We start from the raw sequence: 13,453 nt of genomic DNA, 5'->3' as shown, positions 1-13,453 counted from the left end.
CCCCCCCCCCGCTGCGATATTTATGCGGGGAACGCACGATTAAAAATTATTGTTTTACGTGGTGATCGCGACTCCCCGCGAGACGATTATAAGCCACGCCCGGTGGATTGATATCGGATTCCCGGCTCATCATCCGTTTGCGATCGCGGTGAAAGAGAGAGAGAGAGAGAGAGAGAGAGATCGATGTTAACATATTCTAGACTCCGAAGAAAAAGAAACCGTTCGAGCGCACGTACGCTTCCGTACGCGGCGTCGTATCTACATACAAAAGGTGATAATAATAACGTATTAAAACAAAGTGGACCAACGTCAAAAAGCCACCTATGGAAATTCTAAAAAGGGTCGTAGCATAGGAAGACCCGCTTGAAAGTGTTATAAGTACACACCGGGCGCGTTGACCCATCGGCCGACCGGTCGCATCTCGTTGGTCCCTTTCGCGAGGAGAGGCCATTTCGACGATTGAAGCGGCGACGTGCGCGAAAAAAGCGCGCACGGCCATCACGGTGAAAGATTCGCCTCGACGTGCGCGCAACCACCACGCGACCCGCGATGTGTATCGGATCGCGCGTACATACATCGGGTATGCATTCGCGAATATTGCCAATTGATCCGGGGCAACTCGCGTAACACTCGGGTAACAATACGGCATCCCGAACGGAGAGCGAGATCCCCGCGAGATCGATCGGACATTCGTGAGGATTTGTAAATATATCGGGGAAAGTGAAAAATATTAATAAAGACGAGACGACGAGGCGTCTTGCTTAGGAAGCGTGTTTGCGTATTTATTACGGCGTGTTGTATTGTCTTAAGGAATACGTCTAAGAGTTCCCAAATTCCAAAAACGAAGTGCGGGAAATTTAGACCATGCGTCATATATTCTAAATCTACGTGGTAAGGGGCGTAAAGTGATCGTTGGAAATCTAGAGTTTCGCGAGGACGCGAGCGTTTCGTCGCTTTCGTACGATGAGTGCGGGTTGTACACGTTGTTTCCGCTTCATATCGACTCGGAGAGCGAGAGGGAGGAAGAGAGGGGGGGAGAGAGAGAGAGAGAGAGAGAGATACAACGATATGAGCTAGATTTATTTTTTTTATGGTTGCGTAAATTTCTCGACGCGCTGTAATCGTTTAAAAGATTGCATTTGACATTAGATTTGGATATGTATTCTATATCGCTACGTTAGTTACACTGTTGTGTGTATACATAAAATTCCCCGCATAATAATAACATAAATAAATATATATATATATGTATGTATACATATAACGATACACGGTAAATTATTCTATCGCTCGTATTAGTCCGTAAGAGAACAACGTAGGTGAGAGAGAGAGATTGCCGCTTCAATCGGAGAAACGCCTTATCAGCGCTACTCGAGCACGTGCTCGGTATAGCTCGCAAATCTTCCCGGTAACAAAGATCGATGCGCTCCAGCGTGAAATTCGCTGCGATCCGGTATGCCGATCGGTTGATCGCTACAATAGGCGTAGATAGGAGAAATAATGATATATCAGCTTGAGCTATATAAATACATAGATATATGAAACACGTACCATTGTCTAAAAAGTTTATCATACGAGATATTTCCATAAATAATATATATATACATATGTGCGTATTTATATATAAACGAGGCACTGTGCAACTTCCTTTTCTAATACATTTTAAACTACCGTTTTTATCCACAAGACACACGCGCATTCATACACACACGAACACACACACACACATATGAACGTACGTACGTACTTACTAGCACACACGTACACACATGTACACACGCTACTTTTTTATATTTTTACTAAGATACGAACACACACATATACACACACACCACACTGCGCGTGTACGCACAGTGGCGTAATCTTATCAAATAGTCTCTTCGATTAGACGAAAGCTGTAGATTAAACGCGCTGCTAGAAGAACTACTAGTCGCACTTCCAGTCGGATTTCGTTCTTTCGTGAATTCTTCATGATATCAAAGGAAAACGGTGCATTTCGCGCTCGAATCGCTAACGCGCTTACCGCTCACGGCTGCGCGCAGACAGAATTATCAGCTGGTTAAACCACTGTCGTTCTCATTGAGAAGCTCTCGACCGTACATTACGAATAAATAATGCATCCTTTCCTTCGCCGAAACTTGGTGGAAAGCTTTGAAACGCGCGGGGAGAGCGTTCAGTTTAAGCGCGAAAATACATTTATTTGAGAGGCGCAAATGCGAAAGACCGGCGATAAATCAGAAATTGTACACGGACGCAATCCCGCGAGCGATCGGTGTGTGTGCGCGAAACACCGCAACGATTTATCGAGAAATGCACACTATGTTGGAAAAAAAAAATAAAATCTGCCTTCCACAATCAACGGCTTGATTTTTTTCGATTTTTCGCCAAGGCGAATCAAACGACGTTAAATTCGAACGGTTGGCTTGGTAAAGCGGAAAATAATCGAACAGAAACCGCTCGCGCGAACGACTCTTTCGCGAGGCTTAATATCTCCGTATTAATATTCCTCGTTATTCTCGTAGTTATAATTAATCTTGCGAGCACACACACACGCATATATATACACAGACAGACGGACACACTTACATGGATGCGGTAAGTCTTTAAGTTCCGTGTTTCATACGTTGGCTTTCGCGATTCACTTTTGTCTCCGCCGCGCGTGGTAGAATATTAACGGCTCTCGCCGTTGAGACAAAGACGCGGACGATACGACGAACTTTTCGAGCGATTAATATTCCAACTTCCGCCGAATAAGTAATGCGCTCTTCCGCACTCGTCCGCTTTTCCGCTCTCTCTTCTCGCGATTACACGCGACGCGTGCATCTGCAGATTGCATTCCGATCGGTGCGCTGAGCGAATCGGGAAGTCGCGATTTCCCTCATCCGCGAAGATGCTAACACGTTGAATGCTGCGTCGATCATGTAATTTTCCCCCCAGGGCGGAAATGTTAAAAGTGAAAAGCGAAATGTTTTTAAATTAGAAAATTTATACTTTTCACGAGTTCACAGTAAAGGAGAGCCTCTAGGGGGTTGATCATGAATCTTCTCCTCTATCGTGAACTCGTGAAAAGTGCAAACTTTCTAATTTGAAAACATTTCACTTTTCACGTTTTCGCCCTAGAGGAAAAGTTACGTGATCGATGATTACACACATCACTAGAAGTATAGTAAATAAATGTAATTCAGGGCATATCTACCTCGTTTCATTAGCTTTTTATTGGCTGTGCAGTCCATTTTTTAGATGCAATTAATTCCCGCACAAAATTTTCTGGGATCTAATTGGGGTCTATTCCAATTAACCAATTAAATAAAGCTGCGATTCTAAGCGGGAAACTCGGACTCCATTCAGCAGATTCCATTTGCTCTGTTCAACGTTTACCTAAAGTTTAAAGTTTTCTTATAATTGGGATAAGAATGGGATCCCTAATTGGTCACAATATATTATACCTATTTAGGATAAATTTAGGTAATCTGATCAGAATCCATACTTGGGAATGTTTGAGAAATTTCCATACTGATATATTTTATACCAACTAAACATGACGCGGCAATATTATATCACCGGCATTCAACGTGTTAATCGCGAAGATCGCGATTTCTTCTTCTTCTTTTTTCGCAAAGTCTTCTTCCGAGCAACGATTCCGTGGGAAATCAAATCGACGTCGTCGATTTTCGTCGCTTCGCCGCTGTTGCTCGCGGAGAATAACGTCTATCCCATTTTCGTCGATATCAGCTTTAACACCGAGCACCGTCGCCGTAAAGGCAGCAGCAGTACAGCCCACACCTTCGCGATTCGCACGCGAACGAATCTCCGTGAGATTTCCGGAACACGATTAACTTGTATTTCCGCGCACGCTACACGAATGTACGAAATTTCGCTGTTCCGTTGGCCGCTCTATCGCTCCCCCCTTTGCGAGATCGAACACATGCGACTCTTTGTAGCCGAGATGTGCGTGTGACAATTAGCCGTGACGTCCATGTTTCTTGCTCACTCGGCGCAGCTGCAGCAGATATAGTGTGTGTGTACATATATACATATATATACTAATAATATATAATAATAATAATAATAATATATATATTTTAGTGTGCGTGTGCCTACTTCGTCTTATAGTTTGATACTATTGTACATACGCGACCTGTACCTCGAGTTATACACTGTAAAACTACACTTTAACTGTCAATTATATGGAGTTTTACGATATACACAAAACTTCAGCCGGCGTAAAGGAAAAAGAATTATATATATATACATATAGTAGAGATACGTTATGTGTACGTGTGAAGCACGGAATACGCGTGATATAATCGGTAACATATAAATGTGAAATGTATGGCCTGTGCATAATTCTAAATTAGATACGTTCTCGAAGTAATCATTTGTTAGGCCTTTCATTTTTATGCATATGTAATCAGCGAGAAGGAAAGAAAACGAGAGGAAAAGAGAGAGAAAGAAATAGAGGCGTGACTCGATTCGGGGGAAGTATCGAGGGTTATTTCTAAGGTCATCGAGAGACGAGTAAAATACTATCTCGTTTCTCTGACCAACGGTAATTAAATACCTGAATTAATACGGAATTAATATTCGACGGAACGTTAAATCCTGTATCTTGGAACACACGACGACGTCTCACAGAGCCCGTTTGACATTTTGAGTCTCTCCCACCTTCGAACGTCGCGAAGGGAGTCGTTAATTGTACGATCCTTGCGTACTCGGTATTTTCGCGTTCATGGCGGCTCCGATTGCCTTCTGGAAGATTCTGATTTGCGGACCGAGCTGATTCCGCGTGTACACCGGTACACTGCAGGATTTATTACGGGAACTTGCGAAATATTTATCATTGCGCGAAGGAGGAATTTATACCTTTTTCCAATTCCCCCAAATAACCTCTTTAAAATATTCACACGACGTGCTCGCGGGTCGCTTTGAGGACTTTACTCCTGCGTTGTGAATCTCGAAATAGTATTTTACTTGTTCACGATTATGCCCAATGTAACTATTCGCGTGACTCGAATATAGGATTGAACGATATTAAACGAATTATTAAATCAAATTCGATAGTGTGTGTGTATGTGTATGTGTGTGATTTGTTATTCGGGAAATCCCTCAATCTCTCCGACCCGTCCAGCCATAACACAAGGTAAGTTTCAGGATCGACCGCATCATCCCACTGAGGATATTTCTTTTTAGTTGGAGATGTATTTATTTACATTTTACAGTACAAAACGATTATATTGAATATATAAATAACGGTAAGAACAATGAACATACATCGCGACCGTGTGCTCGTTATCTCCTAGCATAAAGAATCCCGATGCTACGGAAACGACCGCGAATTGTTGTTAGGAGCGAAATGATTTCGAGAATGACGTCGCACGCTTTGAAATAAATACGATGGCGTGTGATTCGCACAGTTACACTAACGATACCTTCCTAATTGTTAGTTGCATCCGTTGTTGTTGTTGTTACACCGTCCGCTAATATTCGCAAAATTTACTTTTGGTATCTTCTTCTGCTTCTTCTTCGGTTTCTTTCTTTTCCCTCTGGTGAGAGATTAATCTAGCGTGTAAAGGTATAAAACAGACGTTTACGACGGATATTACGAGTAGATCGGATCGTCCCCTCGTAAATATTGCACATCCTGCGATGTCCTGCCAAGTCAGTGTTGCCAAATCGAACAATTTTTAAATCCATCACATGTCTTTATAAAATAAGCCAGGAATAAGCCAAAAATAAATGTGTGTACGCCTTATGTATATATAACATTTCATAGAGAAAGAAAAGATATTTGTCGTGAATTTACACACATTTATGTATACCTACTATGAATATCACCTCTATAATGAGATCTAATTAAAATTTAATTTCAGAAAAGAAAATTCGTTTCAATTTTCGAAAAATCCAGAAAATGAGCAAAGACGAAAATCAGTTAAACCATGATTTTTGCATTCTAGTTGACATTCAAACAAGCTCTAAATGACGGGAAATAAACTAAGTTAGCGACACTGCGCCGAGTTTCTCTTTCACGAGCTCGAGGAGAAATGCGACCGCTCTCCTCCGGAGTCGCCTCGTCGGGCCGCGGTGCTCCTTCGCTCTCGACCTGACGTGTTTCCTTTTTCCGCTTTTCCTTTTCATTTTTTTGGCATAACGTCTAATAGAATCGTTTCCCCCTAAGTGTCCCTAAGTATCTCGAGTATGTCTAGGCGCGTGAGACGACGAGTCCCCCGCGTACACGTGGGAACGCGCTCGCTGCGTCCTCGATCTCGCGGACGGCGGACGTGACAGCGCGATGACAATAATTTAGAAGCGGAAGCGAGCACGCGATTCCACGGAACACGTGGTGAAACCCTGAATGAGCCGCCGCGTCTTCAACGCCGAGAGAGACCAGGCCGACGATAGCGCGCTTCGGGAAAAACGACGTGAAATTTTCCACACGCGCGCCGGAAAGACGATCCTCTGGAAATGATGGCGCGACAGATGTCGAATCTTCCCGACGTCAAGCTGTAATCGCATCACCGAGGAAGAGTCTCTCTCTCTCTCTTTCTCGGAGAAGCTCGGGATCTTTCCCGAGCATCGTGCGCCGCTCGTCGAAGCCGAGATTACGCGGCTCGCCGGTAATTAAAAGACGATCGCTCCGATCCGACCGCGTGGGCTCGTCACGTCAGTTCTTCTTCGTGAGCTCCTGGAAGAAAGCTTCGATCGGCAAGGTCGGCTCGTCCGTGGTGATCTTGAAGTGCGCGGACGGCACGACCCTGCTCTCCGGCGAGACCGCCTTGAACATGCCGGGCTTGTCGTAGAGAGCGGAAGCGGAGCTCGTCAGATCCGCCACGCTCTGCGACGCCTTGGCGAACAGCTCCTCCTCGTCGAACTTCGTCGTGCTCTCCGTTTCCGCTTCCTTTTGCGGCGCCTCTGCCTTGCTCCCGTCTTTGTCGGCAAGCGCTTCCGGTTGGCTCTCGCTCTCCCCCTGCGGATCGCCGGTCACCTCGATCGGCGACTGAACTTTCATCATCACCACCTCCTCCTCCTCCTCTTTCTTCTTCTTCTCCTCCTCCTCCTCTGGAGTGCTGCTGCTGACGACTTCGGGCTGCTGGCTTTCGTTCTTGTTCTCCTGCACGCCGAGTTTCACCGGATGGCTGTCCAACGCCGCGGCCTCCCCCTTCTCGCTGACGATCTCGTTGCCCGACGAGGCCGTGGTCGATATGGCCGAGTAGAAACTGGTTTCCTCGGCGGCCATCTCCGTAGGTTCATGCTGTCGTCGGCGCTCCGGGTGCGCGGTACCCGCTACCGCGGCTGCTACCACCTCCTTATGCGGATGCTGCGGCCGACTCTTGGCGGCCGGTCGCCTCCGTATCGACGACGAGTACACGTTCTCGGGCCGCACCGAGCTCTGTCGCGCGCTGACCTCGCCGCTCACCTGAGTCCGCGTGGGGCTGCTCGTGGTGGAGGCGATCCTGCTACGGTACACGTTGCCGCTGATCGGCCGCCTCTTCGGCACGAACCTACTTTTTTCCGTCGTCGAAGAGCCGCTCTCTTCGGAGAGTCGCTCCCTCACGCTGGCCGTCGGCGTGGCGGACGTGCTGGTTCGGTAATTCATCCTGGAAACGTACTTATATCTGCCGGTGGTCTCCTTCACGGGCTCGGCGACGGATTGCTGGACCTGCTGAGTCCTCGCGCTCGACGTCCTCTGTTTGGTGTAGGGGGCTCGGGTGGACACTTCCGCGGCGGGAGTCGGCGCGAGCTCCGTCGTCGAGCTCTGCAGTTGCAGCCTGGTCTTGTAGTCCAACCGACTCTTGTAGTCCTTGATGCTGAAACGCGGTCTGGTGGCGTTGCCGTAGCGCAACGGCCGGATCTTGTGGGACCTCAGCGTGGAGGAGACCACCTGTGCGCTCGGTGTCGTCGGTTGCGGGGCGCTGGTAGTCGTGGTGGTGGTGGTGGTGGTGGTGGTCGTCGCCGTGGTCGTGGTCGTCGGCGCGACTGTGGTCGCTCGGTCGTAGTAATTGCCGTCGTCGGTTCTCACGTAGAGCTCCTCCAGCGGTATGCTGGTGACGATGTTCGGCTTCGGCTGCCGTGTGTCCACGTTGTAGTCCTCGACCTTGTGGCGACTGCGCTCCGTCCCGTAGTACTCCACCGGGATGGACGTGGTGGTGGTCTCTTCGCGGTATCCTCCGCTCAGCTGCGACGTGTAGTCGTAGTACTGATTCACCGGCTGATTCGTGATATATTGTTCCTCTCTTTGACTTACTCCGTAAGAGGAGACGCTCGGTTGGTTGGTCGCGAACTGGTTGTTCTCGTTGTTGTTGTCCGCTACGGACTCCACTGTGGCGTGTCCGTAGGTCAGCGAGGAACGCGAGTCCTCGGTGACGACCTCCGAGTCGTACGACTCGGTCAGTTGGTTCACCCTGGTGCGATGGCTCGGTCGTTTCCTGGAACTGGGTCTCTTCTCCGCGACGACCTCGTCGCCGGTGTAAGTCGCCTGGGTGGGCTTGATGCGTCTTCTTCGGGGCGAGTCGTAGTGATTCGCCTGCGTGTCTTCGCTACCTCGGTTGTACTTGAGGAAGTCCTCCTCTTGACGCGACACGGTGACGGGTGGTTCCTGCGTGGTCGTCGACGGCTTCCTTCGCCGATGCCCCGACAAGCCAGGCCGGCGAGTTCTGGCTTTTTGCGTTGTCACCGTCGGTAGGGTTTGCAATTCCGGCGCCACGGTTGTTTGAACGGGTACTTCTTCCGCGTGCAGAGTCAAGGGTATGGAAGTGTCTGGAGCTTGGCTCGGCAGCTCCGTCGCTAAATCGTACGCGACGGTCGTCGGCTTTTTGCGGCGGTGCGGGTCGCGAGATGGTTTCTGCGGACGGTATGGTCGGGTCTCGGCCTGCGGATCGCGATAGTCGACCTGTTGCTCGGGGTACTCGTTCTTGAAATGCTGCTGGTACTGATAATTCACTTGGTTCTCCGGGATCTGCGGCAGACGGGTTGGAATCTTTTTTTACATCTCGTAGGAATCTCGCCGATACATACGCACCGAGAACAATCGCGAACCAACCGGACAAAAAATATAACGTCAAATTAACGCATTCACCTTGTCGACATATGTTAATTTAACATTGCACTTGTATACTTTTTGACGCAAAATTGTTTACACAAAATTACTTACTGTATATGAAAACTTATCTAAGAAAAGATAAGCGCTATTTTCATCTAAGGGAAGAGATATAAGTATAGCAAACTCTTAGATCCGAAAAAATGTATATGAGAAAACTTATTTCAATCAAGAGACGACGAGTACTAAATCGAGAGATTTCGCCAACTTATTTCATAATTTTAAAATCTAATCTTCTAAATTAAAATTCAACGTGACGGGCAAGACTTTTAAATTGGTCTGAAGAAGAATAGAAAGATTTCTCTCTTGTAGTTTCAGTAATCTCGTTACTACCGCGGTCCGGCAAGTGGACCGAAACGTCTAACATACATCCGCGAGTACTGCAATTTCGAATTCGAAATTGGCATTTATAATTACCCGCACCAAGTGGCATCTTTCGCGCTTGATCGATATCGGCTCATCCGCCAGAGACCTTCGCAAACGATCGACCCACTATTCGAGTCGTGGGAAAAGGCGGAAAATGGCAGGTAACAGAGCGTATAATTCGCAGTTTCCTTTCTCGCAAAGCAAGAGACAGTTACCTGGGGCTGATAGATGCCGGGCTGCGAGGACACCAGGATGCCGGGACTCGTGGTGACCTGCGGCTCAAACTGCGCCAGTTGAATCGTGTACGGCATATCGCCGGAGATCTTGACGAGATCCTGCGACTGATTCTTCGCCGACTCGACTGCCAATCTGGCCGCCTCCTCCTCCTCTTTCTCCCGCTGGAGGAGCTGATTCAGCTCTTCCTGCCGTTTCTTCAGCTCCTCCTGCTGCTGCCTCTCGATCTCCAGCTTCTGCCGGCGTTCTTGCTCCGCCAGCTGCTCCCGGTCGCGCTGCAGCAACTGTTGCTGCAGCAGGAATTGTTGCTCGTTGAAGTGCTTCAGCGAGATGCTCTCCGGCGTCTCGTATTCCACCGTCGTCGGCGGGTAAACCTCGACGGGCTCGTAGGGATTGTGCGGTCTGCGGTAAGCTACCTGATTCTGGTTATCGACCTCTTGGTTGAACTTGCCCGGCGGATTCTCGCGCGGCAGCACCTCGTTGATGTCGGACGTGTACTTGTTCTTCGGCCACGTGGACGGCGGCGTGAGCTCCTGGTGCTCCGACACGTAGTACGTGCTCGTGGTCCTCGGCAGCTCGCCAGTGTGGCCGCCCTTGTCCTGCTTCTTCCTCGTGCCCTGATCCGTGCGTTTGAAATCGTGCTCCGCCGGGTCATTCACCTGTTGGCTGTACTTGCCGGGGGGGTTCCTCGTGACCGCGGTAGTGGACGGCGGCGACGTCGACGAGGAAGACGAGTAGACCGCGGGCGGCAGCAGGGTCTCGTACGGCAAGGACGGTCTGAAGTTGTACGCGTTGTACGCGTCGGACGGCGTGACGTAGCTCACCTCGTGGCTCTCGTGCACCAGGAAAGCGGGGTCGCGCTCGTAGGTGGCCTTGAAGTGGCTGGGCGGGTGGTTCACCTGGCTGTAGAAGTTGCCGCTGCTGGCCGAGCCGAGGATCTGCGGCGCCACCTGGTACCGGCTGTCGTAGGGGTCGTTGCTGATCTTCTGCTTGTTGCCGAAGTCGCCGGGCACGTCCGCCACCGGCGGCTGGAAGTAGGGTTTCGCGTTGCCGCTCACCTTCAGCGACTCGAACGGCTTCGACTGGTGATGGTGCGGCGGCTGGAGCGCCTGCGGCATCGCGAACGGCGGCACGTACGGCCGGTTGCTCGGGTAGCCCTTGATGAAGTAGGTCCCGGCGCGCACCTGGTCCGGCAGTTGCTGCGCTTGCTGCTGGTGGACGCTCGTGGCTGACTGCGGCGTGTTGTACGGCTGGCGCAGGTAGTTGGAGTTGTCGCGCAGAATCGGCTTGCGGTGTTGGTTCATCTCAAAGCGGTAGGCGTCCTTGGGCGGCGGGATCAGGAAGGTGTACTCCCGCGTCTCCGAGGCGACGTGCTTGCTCGGCGGCGCCTTGCTCTCGCCGCGTGCCTTCGTCGCCGCGTGACCGAACACGCTGAAGCTGCCGAGGATGCTCGGCGGACTGTACTCGTGCACCGGCGGCTTGCCCTTCGGCTTCAGCTTCTCCGACGTCGCCATGTGCTCCTGGAACTTGCTCAGCACCGGGTGCACCTGCACGTTCTTCTCCAGGTGGCTCGACGGCGACACATTCGTGCCGATCGTCTCCTCGTACGAGTTGGTCAGCGGTCGCCATCCGTTCGCGATCATCGACGATCGCGTGGGCGCCTGCGAAAAGTGCGGGTTAACCTTCGAGGAAAAATAACTTCCCATTTGTAGCATCGGAAGAGCGTAACAGAAAACGAATTGAATCGGACTTAAAGTAGAGCTAAAATTTCGACTCGGGATCAAAGTAGCTCTATTAGTGCTCTTTTGGTGCTACAGATGGGAAGTTACCTCCACTCGAGCAGACGTTCCTTCGCATCGCCGAAGGTCCCCTCCCCTTCGTATTTTTATTTATTCCACCAATTCCACTTTGACAGGGCAAGTTGCGCCAAATCGGAATAATTCATCGCGGCCGAGGAGGAACTCGCGATGGAGTTCCCACGTACGCTCTCCGTATATACGGGTAGCATCAAACGCAACTTTCGTTCGCGCCGCAAAGCGACGACGACTACGGTAATGCGATACTCGAACTTCCGGAAGAGCTTAATGGAATGGTTCCACCGCGACGGTCCGAGAAAATCGTAAGTGAGGCCATTACCACTCGCCTTGGGACGTAGAACGGCGAGGAGGACTCGGTGTAATCGGAAAATAAGCGCGAGAAGGAAACATGCTGTTTCCAAATAACTTTCTCGGCCCGTTTATTCCGAGCCGATAAATCCATCGTTCCGCTCGCTCGCTTGTAATGGCGGTGAGAAATCAAAATCTAAAGTTTCGAAACGGTCTGCTTCGGACGGACCGACGCGCATTGTCGTGCTCGTAAAGTGAACGTTATAGGCCTCGGTATACACAGCAAACTGTATATCTTCTAGAAACTTCCTAAGTTATTCCATTCCCGAGACCAGTAAATCGGAATCCTCGAACGTTTCCGGCTATCGAATCGCGTAAAACGCCGACCGGGTCGAAACGGGAGGGAGAGAGAGAAGGAGAAAAGGTGAGCCCAGGCTCATCCATGCGAACGTTCACGCAACAATAAAATTGAAGCGGGAGAAATGAAATGTGAAATAAAACATGAAAGGCGCGCAAGAAATACGATTGGGACCGCCGATCGAAATTTTACCGAAGTCTGCACGGAATTTACAGGCGGATTTGCGACAGGAGAGGGATGTCCCGGAAGTTTGTGTTCAATATTAAATATGTCGGTGATTAAACAGACCTCATTTTTCAATTCCACCTTCTCCGAAGGGTCCACTGCGTGAAAACTTTTTCAATCATTTTTAACGTCCTCGAAGAGACTATTGTACTTCGATGTTCCACTTTAGGAGAGACATTACCTCCGAAGAATCGGGGGATATACTTCGGCAGTGACTTGTACTTACGGCTTTAATATCAGCGCGATCTATCGATACGGTGATGGCGTCTCCTATGGTGACGAACAGCCACGTCGTCAGGACACCTGTGCGAATAATACAAATTTTTACTAGGCGTCTTACCGGAAGAGAGCTGCAAATGTTACTCGCGCACTCTCGCGCCCGACTCGCTTGTACTTACATTTCAATAACAGTGCAGACGACATCGTGGCAGACCATGAGGTCATTCACGCGCGGATTCTGTAACGAGAAACCAGTCGCTCGTGAAAAACCCGACGTCTCGCTGAAAATTTCGGTAGCGAATCGCGGCTCGTAAAATATGAAAAATCAGATGTAACATTCGCAGAGTTTCATATTAAAATTACGTGCATCGGGAACGAAGGTCGCGAGAGAGCTCGGAATAAAAATTTCTCCGACGGAATTTTCAATAATAATAATAACGATAATAAAATTCAATTTCTACCACGCAACATCGGATGCGCCGATAGCGCGGAATGCGAAATCGCGTTCGCAACAAGAATGGCGCTTGTCGATACGCGAGACGTATAAGTGGGACACACGCGTCTCTCGCACCTCATCCAGCGCGCATCAAGGTGTATTGACCATTAAAACATGAGCACGAGAAAAGTGTAACGTATCGCGCGCACAGAGAAAGGAAGGATAGAAAGCGTCGTGCATCTATCATAATCTCCCCGGATCGTTTCCGTGCCGTTTTCTCATTTTTAAATCGCGATATTAGCGAAATCCACGGAGGGGAGAGAGTCGGCTGGCGAGAGGAGCAGGGGCAGAATTTCTCTTTTTACGAGCAATCGCCGTAATATGCGGACATCTTTTGTGCGCGATGCGCACTTTCG

At 49.5% G+C, this 13,453-nt stretch overlaps 1 protein-coding gene across 1 annotated transcript; it reads right to left on the bottom strand.

Annotated features, from left to right (window-relative positions):
• Window positions 1–6,661: 6,661 nt before the first annotated feature.
• On the bottom strand, window positions 6,662–12,826 carry LOC106743442 (microtubule-associated protein futsch-like). Its single transcript, XM_014617286.1, has 4 exons — window positions 12,781–12,826; window positions 12,609–12,685; window positions 9,670–11,355; window positions 6,662–8,974 (listed from the first exon to the last, which is right to left on the bottom strand). The coding sequence occupies exons 1-4, from the start codon at window positions 12,824–12,826 to the stop codon at window positions 6,662–6,664; spliced, it is 4,122 nt and encodes a 1,373-aa protein (XP_014472772.1).
• Window positions 12,827–13,453: the final 627 nt, after the last annotated feature.

The sequence above is a fragment of the Dinoponera quadriceps genome, unplaced genomic scaffold (genome assembly GCF_001313825.1).
Source record: "Dinoponera quadriceps isolate SergipeBrazil2010 unplaced genomic scaffold, ASM131382v1 scaffold1069, whole genome shotgun sequence".
Classification (NCBI taxonomy): Eukaryota; Metazoa; Arthropoda; class Insecta; order Hymenoptera; family Formicidae; genus Dinoponera; species Dinoponera quadriceps.
Note: the sequence above shows the minus strand (reverse complement) of the source record. Positions and strands in the feature narration are given on the sequence as shown.

What these genes read in the sequence shown, in the direction of transcription:
- LOC106743442 (XM_014617286.1), bottom strand. Translation starts at nt 12,826, where the DNA reads ATGACCTCATGGTCTGCCACGATGTCGTCTGCACTGTTATTGAAAT. An exon ending in GTCTGCACTGTTATTGAAAT is followed by an intron (nt 12,686 to 12,780) that starts GTAAGTACAAGC and finishes TTATTCGCACAG; the next exon opens with GTGTCCTGACGACGTGGCTG. An exon ending in ATCGCGCTGATATTAAAGCC is followed by an intron (nt 11,356 to 12,608) that starts GTAAGTACAAGT and finishes CACTTTTCGCAG; the next exon opens with GCGCCCACGCGATCGTCGAT.